General features: G+C 36.0%; 1 protein-coding gene across 10 annotated transcripts in view; it reads left to right on the top strand.

The window, feature by feature from the left end:
* The first annotated feature begins 210 nt into the window (after window positions 1–210).
* The window catches only part of EXOC1 (exocyst complex component 1), a 61,450-nt gene continuing 42,421 nt past the window's right edge, over window positions 211–19,239 (top strand). For 2 of the 10 annotated variants that reach the window (XM_045473992.1, XM_045473988.1), the window contains exons 1-6: window positions 247–380; window positions 4,823–4,956; window positions 11,061–11,191; window positions 14,228–14,387; window positions 17,262–17,282; window positions 18,802–18,989. In XM_045473992.1, the coding sequence (XP_045329948.1) occupies window positions 4,833–4,956; window positions 11,061–11,191; window positions 14,228–14,387; window positions 17,262–17,282; window positions 18,802–18,989 (624 nt within the window). In that variant the 5' untranslated portion in view covers window positions 247–380; window positions 4,823–4,832. Of the gene's footprint in view, window positions 547–4,822; window positions 4,957–11,060; window positions 11,192–14,227; window positions 14,388–17,261; window positions 17,283–18,801; window positions 18,990–19,239 lie in introns of all 10 variants that reach the window. The other 8 variants (XM_045473995.1, XM_045473993.1, XM_045473989.1 and 5 more) reach the window with 7 other exon arrangements.

Genomic DNA, 19,239 nt, shown 5'->3' with positions numbered 1-19,239 from the left:
CAATCAGAACTCTTCTTAAATTAAGTTGCGGAGAATACCTGAATAACTCTTCTAAGTAATGTCACACAATCCCAAATTCCGAAGTGTCGTCAATCTCCGAGCGACAGAGACCCCGCCCCTGCCAGTCCTTGATACGCCCCTCCAGCGAGACTTTGCCCCGCCTCACCACGCCCATCACCGCCTGGCCTTCCTTCTCTACGGGGTCGACTTCCGGCGTGGTTTGTCACGTGCCCGGAAGTGGGAAGTGGTGGCGGAACGGCAGCTCCCTGGTCACGGCTAAATTGACGGGCTCATCCTAGTAGCGGTGGCCGTCGGGGCCCTGTCCTGTCTCCGTCTTGGAGGACCCGCCTCGGCACAGCCGGGCTCGGTCCAGCCTTGTGGTAAGCCCTGGGCCGCGGCTGCCCGGTAGTTCCATCGGCGTGGAGAGACTAGCAGACAGGCGGGCGCCAAGGTCTGAGGCAGCGTTTCAGCCCATCTGTTGGCTCCGCGTCCGGGGTCGGGTACCTCTCACTCCTCTGTCTGGCCTCTCTTTCGCCCCGTGTCTGGGTAAGGCGCAAAGCCCGCTAGGAGCATCCACCAACTCCCTGCTGCCCTGCGGGCTAACCGCAATCCTCACACATCCCTTCCTGGTTTCATCCATAAGAACCAGATTTCATTTGTGCAAAACGGCCGTGATCGTTTGTGTTTTGGCGTGGACCAGGAGAGGAGGGCGTAACAGTGCCTTCTTTGTCCAAATACACATTTCTTCTAAATCTTTAAGGCGCATTCCCTTGTCTCTATTTACAGTTTTCTGGATGACAATGCCTCCGTTTGCTGTGTTGTCTCGATAGCGTACGGGGCGCAACCCACGCGGGCACTCACATTGACAAACTCTTTGTCACCCTGTGTAATGGTCCAACTGAGTTTAAGGAAACAAGAACCAACACAGTAAGCAGTGGCTGACTGCTTCTGGAACGTGGTCAGACGTGGATTCTTTTTTTTTTTTTTTTTTTTTTTTTTTTTTGAGAGACAGAGACAGCGTGAGCAGGGGAGGGGCAGGGAGAGAGAGTGAGACACAGAATCAGAAGCAGCAGGCTCCAGGCTCCGAGCTGTCAGCACAGAGCCCGATGCGGAGCTTGAACCCACTAACCGTGAGATCATGACCTGAGCTGAAGTCAGAAGCTCAACTGACTGAGCCACCCAGGTGCCCCGAGACGTGGATTCTTAAACCCGGAAAATAGCTTTAGAGGATTTCTAGTGATTTATTCTCTGACTTACACGAAAATACTCTAAAGACTCGACCCTTAGGATGTAAATGCCACGAAGGCACGGCTGTTCTTGTCTTCATGAACATGTCTGTCATACTCGCTTCTAACCTGGAACAGTGCATTGGCCTTAGTAGGCATCAGTATTTGCTGAATAAATAAGGGTGCCATAGTGCTTTTCATTATGCCTAGCTCCTTTATGAGGTATAACCAGTCCTCTCTTGCTTTACACTTACCTTACACTCAGTTGTTGATTTTGTCCAAAGAGGGATGGTGTGGTAAACGTTGGCCACTATCAGCCACTCATTTGACCAGTTTTTATTATTCAGTTCAGGTTATCTCAAGAGGTACTTGCTGACTACGTAAGAAAGAAGACAGAACCTTGCTGGAGCACCTCTTCCTCTCTCTTTCAAGAGAGTTCTTGAGATCTCTAAGCTTATGATCTCATGGACCAATTGGACTGCAAGTGCCTGATTGTTTAGTAAATAGGGAAGTTCCTTAGCAATTGAAAGAAGAGATCAATTTGGATTAAGATGTTTATTGAATCAATTTCATATAAACCATGAAGTGTAATTACGGTTTGGTTAGATGATATTACCTGCATGGAAAAGCACCTAAGCAAAGATTTAAAGACTGCACTGAGCAGAGGGCTTGGAGTGGAAGATTTGTATATGGGAACCTTAGGAAAATGTTGAGCGGTGGCATGTTGTGATGAAAGCTATGTTTTAATATTATTTGTTTATCAAGGGTTTGGAGATTGCGGAAGCTTGCAAAGAGATAACCAGATACTGAATTGTTAAATGGACTTGGTTGATGTGAACCTGGATTAGTGTGTTAACAGTGGGAACAGAAAGGAAGGGTAAATTATATATAGATGAGAAATCAGCAGAACGTGGCAGCAGATTTCATGCTGACAATGGAGGAGGATAATCAAATACGACAGATTTTGAACCTGGACATTTGCGTACAAATGTGAGTTGGAAAGGGAAATCTTAGGAAAACTATAGTTGTCATGTTATTTGGTGCTATCATTTTGCTTAATTTTGAAATGCCTGCTAGGTCTTTGCCAAGTTCTAGGAATACACAGATGAATAAGGTATGATCTTTTCCTACAAAGAGCTACCTTTAATGTGGGAGAGAATTCAACTAACTAGAAATTATGGTTTGTAAGTGCTATGTTAGCTGAGTAGAGGGGAAGTGTTTGAGAAATATAAAAGGAATTATTCTTCTTGTATGTGTGATTATTTCACAGAAGAGGTGACATTTTAGCAGGATCTTGGAAGAATGGGTTGGAATATTTAGGGGGAAAAGAATACCAGGAAAAGGAAATTGCACGAACAAAGCCCAGAGATAGAAATGTAAAGTGGCCGTTATGCAGTGTATCTTGGACATCAGGTGGAGTAGAGCTTTTAATGCAGTGTCTAGGCCCTAGAACATATTAAGTGATTAGTAACATGGACACAAATTTTTTGCAATAGGTGGAATAGAGGTTAGGATGGGTGAAGATGTAATGAGATGGAGAAGAAAACAATTGGGGAAAATTGGCTTCTATAGCCTCTGCAGGGTAGATGGTGACATCATTTGCAGAGAGGGTGGAGGCTGAGAGTAGAGTTGGGAATTGAAGAAGGTGAATAAAGATTTGCAGCACACTGATGGGGAGTAGGAAGGGGTCCCCAAAGGAAGTGTTAAAGGATTGCGGAGCAACACTGAAAGTCTAGCTTTGACTGGATTTAGATACTTGTAATGAATGCAGTGAACATGGACATATGGCCTTCTTGTGTGGTATATGGTATCCCATGAGAAGTGGAGAAAAATACAGTTCATGGAAATTGATAAAACATGGTAAACAAGTCCACAGAGTAAGATAATTGAAGGAGACACTGTGGGTGAATGCTACCTGCAGGCTAAGTGGAAAAGAAATTAAGCTCGGAGAGGCCAGGTAGATGATAACAGGAAGGAGAGGTAGGTCAGAAGACTAGAGGCTAAGATGAGGTGAAAAAGGAATGAAAGTTGGAAAATGTGATTTTTTGTGAGAAAAGCAATTTTCTGAGTTGGAGCAGAGATCGAAGTTTCACAGATTGAGTAAAGTATAGGTGATAACCTAGTTTCCAAAAATGGCATCATATTGTAAAAATTCATTCTGTGTCATTTATTTCAAACTCATAATTTCTTCGCTTTCCCATATAAAGGGTGTTGGAAGTTAATTTCCTAAGCACGCTTACCTGTATGAAGTATTACACATTTACATTGGAAATAGTAATATATACACAAATATATATATTTCAAAATAAAGTTGAAAAGACATTTTTAAAAATATCTAACTTAAGTTGATATTTGAAAAAAGACATTGAGTTAAGTGAGAAAAAGGAGGTAAGTGGAAACCTATTTCTTTATGATAGCTTTATTGAGATATAATTCATATGCCATAAAATTTACCCACCTAAGCATATAATTCAGTAGTTTTTAGTATATTCACAAGGTTATATAACCATCAGTACTAATTCAAGAACATTTACATCACCCAAAAGAAACTCCTTTCTCGTTAACAGTCACTCCCCATTTCTCCTTGCTCCTACCCCTAGCAACCATAAATCATTCTGTCTTTATGGGTTTGTCTACTCTGAACATTTCATGCAAACAGAATCATAAAATATGTGGTCTTTTAACTGGCTTCTTGCACTTAGCATAATATTTTCAAGTTTCATCAGTGTTGTAGCATGTATCAGTATTTCATTTCTTTTTAATGACCAAATAACATTCCAATGTGTAGATATTCATTTTGTTGTATCAGTTCATTAGTTGGTGGGTATTTGAGTTGTTTCCATGTTTTGTCTCTTGTGAATAATACTGCTATGAACATACATGTACAACATTTTGTGTGGATGTATATTTTCAGTTCTCTTGAGTATATACGTAGGAGTGGAATTGCTGGATCATATCGTAATTTTATATTTAAATTTTTGAGGCACTGCCAAACTGTTTTCCAAAGTGGCTGCACCATTTTACAATCACCAACAATGTATGAAAGAGTTCCTTTTTCTCCACATCTTTACCAACACTTGTATTTTTAATTTTAGCCATTCTGGTGGGTATAAAGTGGTAGGTAGATACATATTTGATTTTGGTTTGCATTTACCTAGTGGTTAATGATGCTGAGCATCTTTTCGTGTGCTTATTGGCCATTTATGTATTTTCTTGGGAGAAATGTCTATTCAGATCCTTTGCTCAGTTTTTAATTGGGTTATTTGTTTTTTTTATTGTTGAGTTATAAGAGCTCTTTATATAGAAAATTAATATTCAAAAATTGAGCATGGGTTTTTTCTTAAAAAAATTTTTTTTGTATCATAGTATTTGCTAAGCACTTCTAAAGATTTTAAAGTTTGATAACACTGGTTCTCTAATTTCCTTTCCAAACATAAAGCTTTTTATTTTTATGGTATAGATATGTTGATGTATTAAATCATTCTTCCTATGCTTATTAGCTATAAATAAGATCATTTTTTAAATTACAAATGGGACAATGAAGGACAGAATGATTTTGAGAATAAGCTTAATATCTATACTCTCAATTTTTTTAGCTGATTAAAAATGACAGCAATCAAACATGCGTTACAAAGAGATATTTTTACGCCAAATGATGAACGCCTGCTGAGTATTGTCAATGTCTGCAAAGCAGGAAAAAAGAAAAAGAACTGTTTTCTGTGTGCCACAGGTGGGTATTTAGTAAGAAAAAGCTCTTGTTTGGCATTCTTTTATTGTTTTAGTCCCTAGGGGACTTTTCCTCCTTGTTTTTAAAATTCTCGTTGTCTCTATAATTGGAAAAACTGTTGGGCCAACAAATTCATTTTTTTTAATTGTCTTTAATTAAGGGGCGCCTGGGTGGTTCAGTCAGTTAAACATCTGACTCTTGATTTCGGCCCATGTCATGACCTCACACTTCGTGAGATCGAGTTGAGTCAGGCTCTGCACTGACAGCACCAAGCCTGTTGGGATTCTCTCTCTCCCTCTCTCTCTGTTCCTCCCTCCCTCGCTGCCCCTCACTGCCCCCCCTCTCAAAATAAATAAATAACTTTAAAAAAATTGTCTTTAATTAAATATTGAGTAGATACCAAAAAATCTATGCCATATATATAAGGTGTGAAGACTAGCCATACAGTGAACACGTGTGCTCACTACCCAGTATAAGAAGAATATTACCATTACCTTTGAAGTGTCCTGTGTGCCCTTTCCATTAAAAAAAAAAAAAAAAGTTGTTTTTTTTTGTTTTTTTTTTTTTTTGAGAGAGAGAAAGAGAGCACATGAGCTGTAGAGGGGCAGAGAGAGAGGGGGAGAGAATCCTAAGCAGGCTCCAAGCTGTCAGTGCAGAGCCCAATGTGGGGCTCAAACCCATGAAACCATGAGATTATGACCTGAGCTGAAACTAAGAATCCAATGCTTAATCGACTGAGCCACCCAGGCATCCCCTGTGTGCCTTTTCCTAATCCCATTCCCTTTCCTCACTTATTAAGAGGTAACTGGTATCCTGAATTTTGGTTTAGTCTTTCCTTGCTTTTCTTTATCATTTTACGATCTGTCTGTATTTGTTTGTAATCTCAGATAACATATTGTTTATTTTTGCGTTTCTTTGAAATTTGCATGAATTGAATCCTAGTGCATATATTCTTTTGTGACTTTTTCCACTCAGCATTGTGTTCATGTTCATGACTTTTATTTCCGTTCTTTCATATAACCATAATTCTTTGATTTTCACTCCTATGAGTGTTCTACTCTATGAGAGTACCATTTATTTACACATCCTACTATGGATGAACATTAGGTTTGTTTTCAGGTTTTACTGTTTAGACAGCCCTTCTGTGAGCATCTTTGTCCTTGTCTCTTAGTGTATACAGGCAAGAAGTTTCTAGGGTAGATACCTAAATGTGTGATTGTTGAATTATAGGTATGTGAATGCTCAACACTACTGTACTACCAGATTTTTTTCAAAAGTAGTTACACTGGCTTTCAATCCTACAAGCAATGTGTATTTTGTGTTCTTTCCCCACATCCTAGCCAAAACTTGGCTTTGACAGACTTAAGCATGTGAAATATCTCATTGTGGTTTGAAATTTCATTTCCCTGTTAATAATGAATTGATGAATTAAATCTTTTCATGAGTTTATTGGCCACTTACTTTCCTTGTTTTAGAAATTTGTCTCATTTCTCTCTTGTGTTGGTTGTCCTTTTACTAATTTGTACAAGTTCTGTATATTTACTGATTTTATGTTGGTTATATGCATTCCAGTTTGTGCTTTGTGTATTAGCTTTTTATGATGGCTTTTAATGAAATTTCTAAGTTTAGTAAAATCAAATCAATCTGATCCTTTATGGCTTCCGCTTTTGTTTAAAAATTTTTTCAATGTTTTTGAGAGAGAGAGAGACAGACAGAGCACAGGCAGGGGGAAGGGGGAGAGAGAGGGAGACACAAAATCTGAAGCAGGCTCCAGGCTCTGAGGTGTCAGCAGAGAGTCCAACATGGGGCTTGAACCCAGAAACTGTGAGATCATGACCTGAGCTGAAGTTGGATGCTTAACCAACTGAGCCACCCAAGCGCCCCTCAAATATAAGTGTTTAAAATATACATGTATGTGTGTGTGTATGTGTGTGTGTGTGTGCACACACATACATACACACTTCCTTAGAGTAATAAAAGTATTCTCCTACACTGTATTTTAAGATTTTTATAATTTTGGGGCACCTGGGTGGCTCAGTCGGTTAAGCGTCCGACTTCGGCTTAGGTCATGATTTCATAGTTGATGAGTTCGAGCCCCGCGTCGGGCTCTGTACTGACAGCTCAGAGCCTGGATCCTGCTTTGGATCTGTGTCTCCCTCTCTGTGCCCCTCCCTGCTCACACTCTGTCTCTCTCTCAAACATAAACATTAAAAAAAATTAAAATTTTTATAATTTTGCCCCTCATGTTTTAGTTTTTAATTTACCTGTGTCCGTGTTTGTAGTGATGAATGTGAGTGTGCCTATTTCTGGGTTCTCTTTTATATCTGGTTTTTATTTTGTCTTGTTTTGATTGTTTATTTTTCCACTTATTTTGGAATCAATCTGATAAGTTCCAGATTTTGTTGGGATTTTAATTAGAATTGTTTTGAATATGTTGTTCAGTTTGAAGAGAACTTGCACTTTCATAATATTGAGTCATTTTGTCAATGGACAGGGTGCAGTTCTCCATTTATCTAGGTCTTCTTAATGCCTTTCAATAAGTTTTAGCGTTTTAAAAATTCTTTTTTTAATGTTTATTTATTTTTGAGAGGGAGAGAGAGTGAAAACAGGGGAGAGGCAGAGAGAGGGAGACACAGAATCTAAGACAGGCTCCTGGTTCTGAGCTTGACAGCCTGACGCAGGGCTCGAACTCATGAACTGCAAGATCATGACCTGAGCTGAAGTGAGATGCTTAACTGACTGAGCCACCCAGGCGCCCTAGTTTTAGAGTTTTAAAAGGCTTTCAAGAAGTTGTATAGTTTTAAATGTTTTTCACCTATGTTGTATTTATTCCTAGATTTTTTGATACGATCATAAGTAATAATTTATTAGCATTAATATATTTTTGTAGTTTATTTTGAGAGAGAGAGAGAGAGTGAGCATGCACATATGAGTAGGGAAGAGGCAGATAGAGGGTGAGAGAATCCCAAGCAGGCTCCATGCTGTCAGCCCCAACTCCGGGCTGGATCTCCCAAACTACGAGGCCATGACCTGAGCCAAAATCCAAGAGTCGGATTCTTAACTGACTGAGACACGCAGGCACCCCAGCATTAATACATTTTTAAGACTTTAATTTTTTAGAGCAGTTTTAGGTTTACAACAAAATTGAGGAAGGAGGTACACACATTTCCTTATACCCCCTGCCCCCACATATGTTTGGCTTCCCCCTTTATCAATACCACTGGCAACATTGGCAATAATTTGTTACCAAGAATGAAGCTACACTGACACATTATAATCACTCAAAGACCATAGTTTCCCTTAGGGTTCACTCTTGATGTACATTGTATGGGTTTGGACAAGTGTATAATGGCATGTATCCACCATTGTAATGTCACAGAGTATTTTCACTGCCCTAAAAATCCTGTGTGTTCTGCCTGTTCATCTCTCCCCAGCCCCTACCCTTTCCAACCACTGTTCTTTTTACTGTTTGCATGGCTTTGCCTTTTCTAGAATGTCATATAGTTGGAATCAGATACTATTTAGCCTGCTCAGATTGGCTTCTTTTACTTAGTAGTATGCGTTTACATTTCCTCCATGTCTTTTCATGGCTTGATAGCTCATTTCTTTTTAGCACTGAATAATATTCCATTCCTGAGTGTACCAGTTTATTTATCTACTCACCTACTGAAGGATATCTTGACTGTCAATTTGACAATTATGAATAAAGCTACTATAAACACCCATGTGTGGATTTTTGCATGGACATAAGTTTTCAACTCCTTTGGGTAAATACCAGGGAGTATGATTGCTAGATCATATGGTAAGAATGTGTTTAGTTCTGTAAGAAACCACCAAACTCTCTACCAAAGGGGCTATACTGTTTTGCAGTCCCACCAGCAATGTTTGAAAGTTGTTCCACATTTTTGTCAGCATTTGGTGTTGTCAGGTTCTAGAATTTGGCCATACTAATAGGTGTGTAGTGGTACCTCGTTGTTTTAATTTGCATTGCCTTGATGAAATATGGTGTTGAGTATCTTTTCATATGCTTATTAGTTATCTGTATATCTTCTTTGGGGAAGTGTCTGTTAAGGTCTTTGGCCATTTTTTAATCTGTTTTTTGTTTTGTTTTGTTTTCTTGTCAAGTTTTAAGAGTCCTTTGTATATTTTGGATAACATTCCTTTATTAGATGTGTCTTTGGCAAATTTTTTTTTTTTTTTTTTTTGCAGTCTGTGGCTTGTCTTCTAATTATTTTGATGTTGTCTTTTGCAGAGCAGAAGCTTTTAATTTTATTGAACATTAATACATTTTAAAAATCATTTATTGTTAGCATCTAGAAATAATTGGTTCTTTATGTGGATTTCTATATCTATCAATCTTGCTAAACTTTCTTATTAATTCTAATAATTTGTCCATAGACTCTTTGTAAATAGTGATATTTTCTTCCTTCCTTTATAGTCTTTATATTTTTTATTTATTTTTGTTACTTTTGTCTGCTGGTTAGGACCATCAATACAGTGATCTCAAAGGGATTATCATATATGATAATTGCAGTTTTTTTGTAGCTATCCTTGACGGTACTAGGGAAGTTCCCTTCTATTCCTGACTTCTTACTTTTTTTCTTTTTGATTTTATCATGAATGGATGTTCAGTTTTATCAAATGCTTTTTCAAATCATTGAGATTATCATATACTTTTCTTCCTTAATTTGTTAGTGTGGTGAGTAATGGTACTTGGTTTTTCAAATAATAAATTGAGTTCTTGGAGTAACCTAACTCAGTGATGATGTACTATATGCCATCTATTATAGCATATATTATTTTTTTATGCACCACTAAAAAATGCTGCAATATTACTTCAATTGTTAAGACATATTCTGATTTCAGAGATGTTAAAATGTGGGAAAAAATGTACATCTCACACTTGGTAAAATATTATCTTTTGTATATGCCCTTGATTAAGTTTGCCAATGCAGTATTTATTCATAATTATTTTTACATTTGTAGTTATAAGATTTTTCACCCATGTTCATTAGTGACATGGTCTTGTAATTTTCTTTTGTATACTGTCTTTGGCCTTGCAACCAAAGTCATAAGGTAAGTTGGGAGTGTTCCCTTTTTTTTTGTATAGTGGAATAGTTATGTGCATTTGGAATGTTTCTTGGAAAGCTTGGCAAAAGATACCAGTAAAACTGTGTTAGACTAAGTTTTGGGGGAGAGATTTTTCACTTCACTTTCTTTAGTGGTTGTAGATTTTCTATTCTTAAGTCATTTTTGGTAATTTACATTTTTTAGAGATTTAACCACTTCATCTAAATTTTTTAATGTATTGGTATTCACTCCAATCCATCCAGTATTCTGCTGCTAGAGTAATTTTTAGAAACAAGTTAGAGCATGTCATTTCCCCAATTAAAATCCTCTAAGAGCACCCCTACAACCTCAGATAAAGGTCCTTTGTGATCTGAACTTTCATCTTTTTTGGTAACTTTGTTTCCATCCACTTTATTACATGTATAATCCATACTGAACTACTTATTGTTCTCTGAATCGGTGTTATGCTCTTTCAAGCCCCTTTGGCTTTATGTATGGCAGTCATTCTTTAGAGCTTTTTTTCTTTAAAAAGTTTATTCATTTATTTTGAAAGAGAGAGAGAGTGAGCACATGTGTGCAGGAGGGGCAGAAAGAGAGAGAAAGAGAGAGAATCCCAAGCAGGCTCTGCACTATCAGCATAGAGCCCGATGTGGGACTCGAACTCATAAACCGTGAGATCATGACCTGAGCCGAAATCAAGAGTTGGATGCTTAACTGACTGAGCCACCCAGGCACCCGTAGGACTCTTTTTATCTACCTCATACTCTTCCTTCAAAACTGGTCTGAAGCTTTACTTCTCAAGGAATCTGCCTCTCTCTGACCCTGTCGTCTGAGATTTAGATGTTCCTTTGATACTTTGTGCATCCCTCAGTCATAGCATGTGTTAGGAAATACTACTCCTAACTGGTTTAACATAATATATAATACTGGTTTAGTATCATGTACAGGCACCTGACAACTGTATTTGCAATGAGTAAATGAATGGATGAAGAATAAGTGAGTGACTATTTCTAGTGAAAGTATGTTTTACTCAACAGTGACAACTGAACGCCCCGTGCAGGTGAAGATGGTAAAAGTCAAGAAATCCGACAAAGGAGATTTCTACAAAAGGCAGATTGCTTGGGCCCTTCGAGACCTTGCTGTGGTAGATGCCAAGGATGCTATTAAAGTACGTTTTTCTTAGTTCTTTGACCTGTGTTCAGAAAGTGTCTTTCATCTTATAACATAGTATTATGTCTTCTAAGATGACCTACACTTCTTGTTTTGTGACCCTCTGCTCTACCAACTAAGCCGGAATTAGTTTAAAATGTATCATTAAATCTTTCCTTTCCCACACCTCAGTCTCAAGCAACTAAAATAAAAACGTATGTATGTTTCATTGTTTTTACTTTTTTTGAGCTACAATTATGTTTGTGCACAAGTTATGTAAACTGGAGCAAAATAGGTGTTTCTATATTTAGATTATATTATAGATTTATATAGATTTATATAGATTATATATTTAGTATAAAGTCCATATATAAGTACACCTTTTATTTTTTTTTTTTCAACGTTTATTAATTTTTGGGACAGAGAGAGACAGAGCATGAACAGGGGAGGGGCAGAGAGAGGAAGACACAGAATCGGAAACAGGCTCCAGGCTCTGAGCCATCAGCCCAGAGCCTGACACAGGGCTCGAACTCCCGGACCGCGAGATCGTGACCTGGCTGAAGTCGGACGCTTAACCGACTGCGCCACCCAGGCGCCCCATAAGTACACCTTTTAAAGTGTCGTGTGAGTCGGTTTTTAAAAACCTTCATTGTTTTGGTGAAACTTAGTTCAAAATGGTGTGTAATACTATAACCAAAGTGAATCTTTCTTAGTCTTCACAAATTAATGTAAAATCATCATCTGAGGCAACCAGGCTGGCCTTTTGAGACCATGTTTTCATATTTGTAGCTCAAGTAAAGGAAGCGATAGTGAGTTAAACACCTTATTTTAAGGAACTTAAAGACTAAGACATAAGAATGTAAATATTACACTTCTCACTTAAGCCACACTCAAACTTTAAGAAAGTTGAATAATGTGACAGTCATGTGAAAGGACCACATTTATTTCCGACAAGTCAAGGCTTTTCACAGCAATACCCTTTTTTCAAAGAAACCAAGTGGAGCTCTTCTGGTTAAGTTAGGTTTTCCTTCCTCCTCAGCCTCTCTAACCTTGCGCCTCATCTTCCTCTGTGCAACCAAAGGCACCTCCAGGGATCTGGGAGATGTTTTGTGATGGGCTGATAACAAGGCTTACATTAATGTAATTTCAGATGCCCTTTGATTTAACCCTTCCAGTCTCACACATTTATTTTTAAAAGGTCCAGAGACGTAAAAGCTACCTCCGTAGAGTAATCCAATAAAAGTCTGACTTTGTCCTTATCCTGGGACAGACTTCTGGGGAACTAAAAGCTGGACAAAATGACAGGCAGTTGAGTCAGGTGCAAAATACTTTTTAAATGAAGCAAAAACAACTTCAGGGGAGCTTCATGTATCTAAAATATGCAATTCAGAATTCAGATTTCTAACATATGTAGAGAATGCCTTTCTATAAGTATTAGGCACAGTGGGCCATTGCTTTATCCCTAAGGGGCACCCAAAACACTTCAATAAACTATTTAATAAATTCTGTTACCATGGGAAAAGATCAAGAGTAGAGACTTTTTTGGTAGGTTTCTGGTTAAGAGAAAATACTGTAAGGGCTTTTTAGAAATGCGTCTTTATTAAAGAGGCTTTTTCCTTCAATAGTTTTGCACTTTATAACCCCATTGACTTGCATAATTCACTAACATTGCTGATGCTTATTTGAATGCTTTCTCACAGCTGATGCCTCATTGCTCGCTTTCTTAATGGATTTTTTTTTTCATTTTATGTAGGCACCTTGGCATGTGTACACTATATATGGATATAAAACATAAAATTTTTATACATAGCCTAACATTAGCCATTTAGTGTCACACATTGATTTGTGTGAGTGTTGCCACTGGAGCACTCAGCTTCTTTTATGGCATTATGGGAAATATTCCCAGGGAAGAGATCATTTCCCATCAAGTTTTGGATTAGTTGCCAATACTCTTAGGTTTTTTTATAAGTAATAATGCAATTACCTCTTCATTATAAATGCCAATTTTTTATCTTTTGATGCTCCAATTCTGCTTATTGATCTAATTAGTAGTTCCATGCTACCATAATGCTATTGTTGTACCAGCTCAAGTCCTGATACCTAAATTATCCCAAGTTTTCACAGTGAAACTCTGATATAACTTCGCTTACCTTTTAGGCATTTATTTATATTTTGTCCTTCCGTAAATAACACTTTCAATTAATTGAATATTTTATTATCTTCTCGCAGAACATTAAGAACATTTGAATCTATTTTTTAATTCCTTGGATGTGAAGAACAGCATACATCCATATGTTTTCATCTTTTATATGACAGGTGATTCTACATTCAAGGGAGAAATAGTAGGCTGGTATGAAGTTACTGCTGCAATGAGGCTTAAGAAATAGAGCATGGTGCACTTCTCTCACAAGAGTTGAGCTTCTTTGTCATTCGAAAGAACTTCCAGACTAACCAGAACTTTTTATTTTTGAGGCACCTTTAATTATTCTCTATTTTCAAAATTGAGAACTGAATCAGTCCATGCTTTTCATCTCATTTGTTCTCGGAAACCACACTGGGATGTAGATTGTATTTTTTCTCACATGTTGTGTATATAGAAGATATATTCTTTACGAAGGATTTAGTGTCAAATTACAGTTATGAATAATAGTGCATTATCAAAGGATAGGTATGACTCTAAAACCCCATAGGCAATTTAAAAAGGAAAATTATGACCACATCAAAATTGGAGACCATTGTCACCTTATAGACTAGGAAGTTGGGACACAGAGCTTTACCATCTTAAACTTCCACTCATATACTTCAGGGGCATAGGAAGGAAATTACTAAAACACTGTGTTGTTTTTTTTATCCAGCTTCTTTTGGGAGGTAAACAAAGTTTTTCCTATAAATTGAATTCTCTGAATCATTCTCTGTAAGTCACTTGGCTGATTTTTAATGGTGATTTTTTTCTTTAAGAACAGCTTCAGCTTTTCATTTTATTGAATGTCAATTTTATAATAATGAAAAAGGGATATGATCAAAAAACAATGTCTTTTGTATATTTTTATTTCAGGAAAATCCTGAATTTGATTTACATTTTGAAAAAATATATAAATGGGTTGCCAGCAGCACTGCTGAAAAGAATGCATTTATTTCATGCATTTGGAAATTGAATCAGCGATATCTCCGGAAGAAAATTGATTTTGTCAATGTTAGCTCACAGCTCTTGGAAGGTAAAGTGAAATAAAAATGTATATGTAAAATCATGTATATCTACAAGTGTATGTATAATTTGACATTACTCAAAATTATTAGAACACTGATTTACCTTATATTGCGAAGGAAATGAAAAATAACTTTTCTTATTGCATAAGTGATACTTATTCATTATAGAAATTGATACATTAAACTAAATAAAAATCACTTATAAACTTAATCCTCCAAGGTAACTGCTGTTAGCGTTTTGTTAGTCTTCTAATGTTTTTTCTATACATGTTTAAACACTTAAAATAAGGAAATCCACATTCTGTTTTCTAACATACTTTTTTTTATAATGAATATTTTTCATGTTATTAAATACATTATTTTTAGTGGTACCATAGTATTCCATTTCATGGATATACCATAATTTATTTAATCATTTATTTTAAAATTTCCAAATTTTGCTTATTTTAAACAGCTTTGACATGAATATCCTTGTAGCTGTATTTTTGTGCAGAGTGTAGGTATAGTAATCAAGAACACAACTTGAGTCAGACTGATTGGGCTTAAATCCTGGTTTTGTTACTTACCAATTATGTGACCTTGGGTTATTCTATGTTTCAATTTTCTTTATCTCAGAAATAGAGATACTAATAGTATCCTCCCTGTAGTGTTGTTGTGAGGACTGAGTGACTTAACATATGAACATGATGAGAACAATGTGAGGTATATAGTAAGTGCTCAATAAATAGTAGCTATTATTATTATATTATCAGGGTAAAATTCTTAGACATGAGTTAAATAGGATATTTTTGATCAGTGTTTCTTCAGGGATGTTACTATGGATTATTTTGTGTTATAAGACAAAAACTCTACTGTTACGTATTAAAAGTGTACAGTAAGATTTTATTATTTTAAAATTTCTTTCATAAAGACATAAACATGGTAAGAACATGGTTCTCTATGCTTTGGGGATACAATTTGTGTTGTATTCTTTATCTCAAAGAAAGCAGTTGAAATAACAGCCAGTATGCAGGTGAAAGTTGTTTCTCCTCTTTATTGATGAAAAAACAGATTTGTCCTGCATAATATATATTAGAAAGAATATTTAGATTTGTCCTAAGCTATATATTAGCATTTTAAAATAGGACCTTCATTCTACTTGGTTGAAACATCTGAAGTAGCCGATATTCAACCATTTTGACCTATAAAAACGGCAGCTTCAGATGCTTCAAACTGTTCGTTTACTTAGCCACTTGCCTCTGTCTTTTCCCTATTCTGTTTTACTTCTTCCTTTTCTGTTTGACTGTGGATATTTCCTCTGAAATATAGTACTGTATTCTTTCCCAACACTTAGTAATTAGTAAGCCCGTTACTGGTTTCAGGTTTGATGCTTGAAACTGGCAGAGGCAAGTCACATCTGTTAGGTCTTGTGCTACGCCCACCAGCAGGGCCCCTGTGTAGGAGCCCGCAGGGCTGGCATCTCACCAACATTAGACCCCAGTGTCTTGGCAGTTGAGTATGTTGAGGGAATGACCATCAAGAAATAGATGGTAGTTTTTCATTCCTTGAATAGTGGTTTAATTTGTTTTGAGTGGCATTTATTTATTTATTTAGCCGTTTCAGGTTGAACAATTTGATGAGGGAATGATTGCTATTCTGTTTTTAATTGTTGTGTATCTCCAGAAGTTATTCATTGCCTACGATGTGTTTTAAACCAATACATTTCATTGAGGCAATGGTATGGGAAAATATGTACGCTACCTGGTTTCCCTTATTAAGAAATATCACCATAATCAGTGAGAAGAATATTGCTGTTTGTTAGAACGAAGTGTCTAGCTTTTTTTTAAAAAAAAGAAAGGTGTTTAATTTTTTAGGGCCTAAAACAGTGTAAACATTTTCATGTTTATAAAAGTTATCCCTAATTCAGTCAGTTTTAGGAATACTGTGAAGATCCTTAAGAATCTCATTTTGAAAATCATTTCCTGTAAACCAATTAACTGTTGCTTTGGTTTAGTGGAGTTCAGAAAATATCTCTTATTAATGTTTGCACAGTTGTTTTAATGTTTTAAAGAATTTTTAAATCATAGCCGTTGATTCCCATTAAAAAAATAATAAACGTGTCTAAGCTTTGGATGATATTAGAAAACAAATAAGAAATTATCACCATCTACTTTTAAGAGATAAATAATCATCCAAGTAAGATTTTATTGTGAATTCTAGCAGTGTCGACTTTAGTGGTTTTTTTATTGGTGACAATTGAATGTTTATGCTAGTAAGTGGGGCTTCTCAGCAGAAGGTTTTTAAAGGAGGATTTTGTTAGCAGTTGAAGTAGAGTCAAGTTTTTGTTGGCTTTTTCTTTTTCATTATTATAACCAGATTTAAAAAAAAAAAAATCTTTGACTTGAATCCTGAAAAGCCAGTTTGAACTGATATCTCATGTGGTTTTTTAAAAAATTGTTCTAATCTCGTCTTTTCTAACAGTGTTTTATGACTAATCTATTGTGAGGGAATGTCTGGGTAAAGTTTTTGGGCCTTGAGTGAAAATAACTAGACTAAATGCATGAGTCACAGCTGACCTAAAAATAATTCCCAGGAAATGATCTATTTCCCAGTTTTCTCCAAGGACTAGTCAGTGCTATGTCTTAAAAGAAAGAAAATAGAAAGATAAATTTATTTTTAGTCATTATCAGAAAAAGAATGAGGGAATTAACTCTGGAAATTTAGCTTCTATGGATCTTTTCACTTTGTAGTTGATTTGGACATTGTCTTTTAAACTTCAAGGTATCAGAAGTTCAAATGAAATATGGGTAGTATTTAAAAATTTTAAGCCTGTATACTTTTCTACCCAGCTAATATTCTTTGCTTACTTTCCTCTGCTTTTTTCATACCTTTTTACTCTCCAGAACTGCCTAAAGTTACAGAAGGTGCGTAACACCTTTTCTTCTTATTCTATTCCATATATTTTTACTACTTGCCATTGTTATGTACTGTTGTTTGCATATTTTATGAAATTGTGCATAGGGACACGTTTATTACCACAAAATCCATACAGTAATAAAATTAATGATAGGATTCATTATTGACCTCCAAAGGACTATTTCATGGAAGAGAAAATACTTCTGAAGCCGTTATGATCACATAAAATATTTGTTTATTTTAAATATCCACTTGTGTAAGGAGCTGTACAGAATGATTTGGGCAGTTCCTGCCCCCTAGTGGCTAATAAACTGTCAGATATGACAATTTAGCATTTCCACAGTGAACTAAAATGGACTTGTTCAGAGGACAAGGAGCTAAGTGATGCCTGTCTGAAGAACTTATATACTGTAATCTGTAATTGCCTGTACCAAAAGTTTTATTCCCCTCCTTTTTTTTTTTTCTGGGACATTATCTAAGATTGCCAAATTATTTTTCTTAGGAGTAAATCATTTATTACTTTGAATTGGTTGTTTTTTTCTAGAACAAATTAATATATGCCAAGTCATGCTGAATATAAATATTCATTTTCATACAAAATAATGAATATTTAAAGTGTCCAGAGGTTGTGATTTAAATTGTGTCCCGTTAAGTTTATGAAAATCAGTAGCTTTATTTAAAGTTTTATTTAAGGAGTAAAAAAAAAATTTTTTTTCACTTTACCTCTCCCGACCTCAAGCTTTACATAAAATTCCACTAGCTGACTGTATTTTGTCAAAAAATTGAATTGGAACATTTATCCAGAAGACATCTCACATTTCACCTCTTGGTATTTTGTTAAGACATGAAGACCATTTAAATTTTTGTAATTTCAAATAGCCATATTATTGTTGCTCTTGTTCCTACAGACTTGTTGAGAATGTTTTTATACCTGATCTTTAGAAATTTTATCAATGCATATGAAAAATTTTTAAACAAAGAAAAGGAAAATTCAGTTAATATTTTCAATACCCAAAATGTGAATGCATTTTTCATTTCAATTAAAATTTATTTGAAAAAAAAAAACATAATAAGGACAGAAAGGACAGAAGAAAAATGTTACCCAGGGGAAAAAAAGGAAAGGAAATTCTTTTTTATGTGTCCTTTATTCATAATCATTGTTTTATTAGTGCAACAACCACCTCACATAGGAAAAATAGATTGGACACATGTTTTGTTTCTGGTTTTGTATTTATTATTTTTAGTTTAATTATATTTGGGGAAATTGTACTAAAGCCTGTTCTAACACTTATAAGTGAGTGAATTAGACTGCATGCTTTGTATTTGTTATAATAATTGTTATAGTAAACATTATATTAACATATGCAGTCTTTCATAAAAATAAGAGGTTTTTTTTAATATTCTAAATCATTTTTTCCTATTTTTCAGCCATTAAATGTGACCTGTGCTTATAACTGACTATAAGTACCATGTTACTGTCCTTCCTACTTTTTTACTACTTAATTTTTTATTTTTACCCTTTTAAAGAATCTGTTCCAAGTGGAGAAAATCAGAGTGTGACAGGAGGTGATGAAGAAGTAGTAGATGTTTACCAAGAGTTAAATGCAAGAGAAGAGCAGGATATTGAAATAATGATGGAAGGCTGTGAATGTGCAATCTCTAATGCTGAGGCCTTTGCAGAAAGGTTGTCCAGAGAGCTACAGGTGCTAGATGGGGTAAGACTTTTTTACAGTCTGTGAGTGAATGATGTGTAGTGGATTGAGAAGACTGGGGATCTTCAAATTTTACTGCCTTAGTACTTAAGCCTTTATAATGTGATTATTGCCATCTTTCTCTGTAAGCACATTACCAGATGCCATGTGTCTCACTGTTCTTGTTCAAAAGACAGAAGCATTCCTATTAGGCTAGTGAAGGCAGTTGGCTGAGGTTCAGGATTTGGGGGTGGCTCTTGACATGAAGTGATGG

The sequence above is a fragment of the Leopardus geoffroyi genome, chromosome B1, assembly GCF_018350155.1.
Source record: "Leopardus geoffroyi isolate Oge1 chromosome B1, O.geoffroyi_Oge1_pat1.0, whole genome shotgun sequence".
In the NCBI taxonomy this organism is placed as follows: Eukaryota; Metazoa; Chordata; class Mammalia; order Carnivora; family Felidae; genus Leopardus; species Leopardus geoffroyi.
This window is presented reverse-complemented; position numbering and strand designations above follow the sequence as displayed.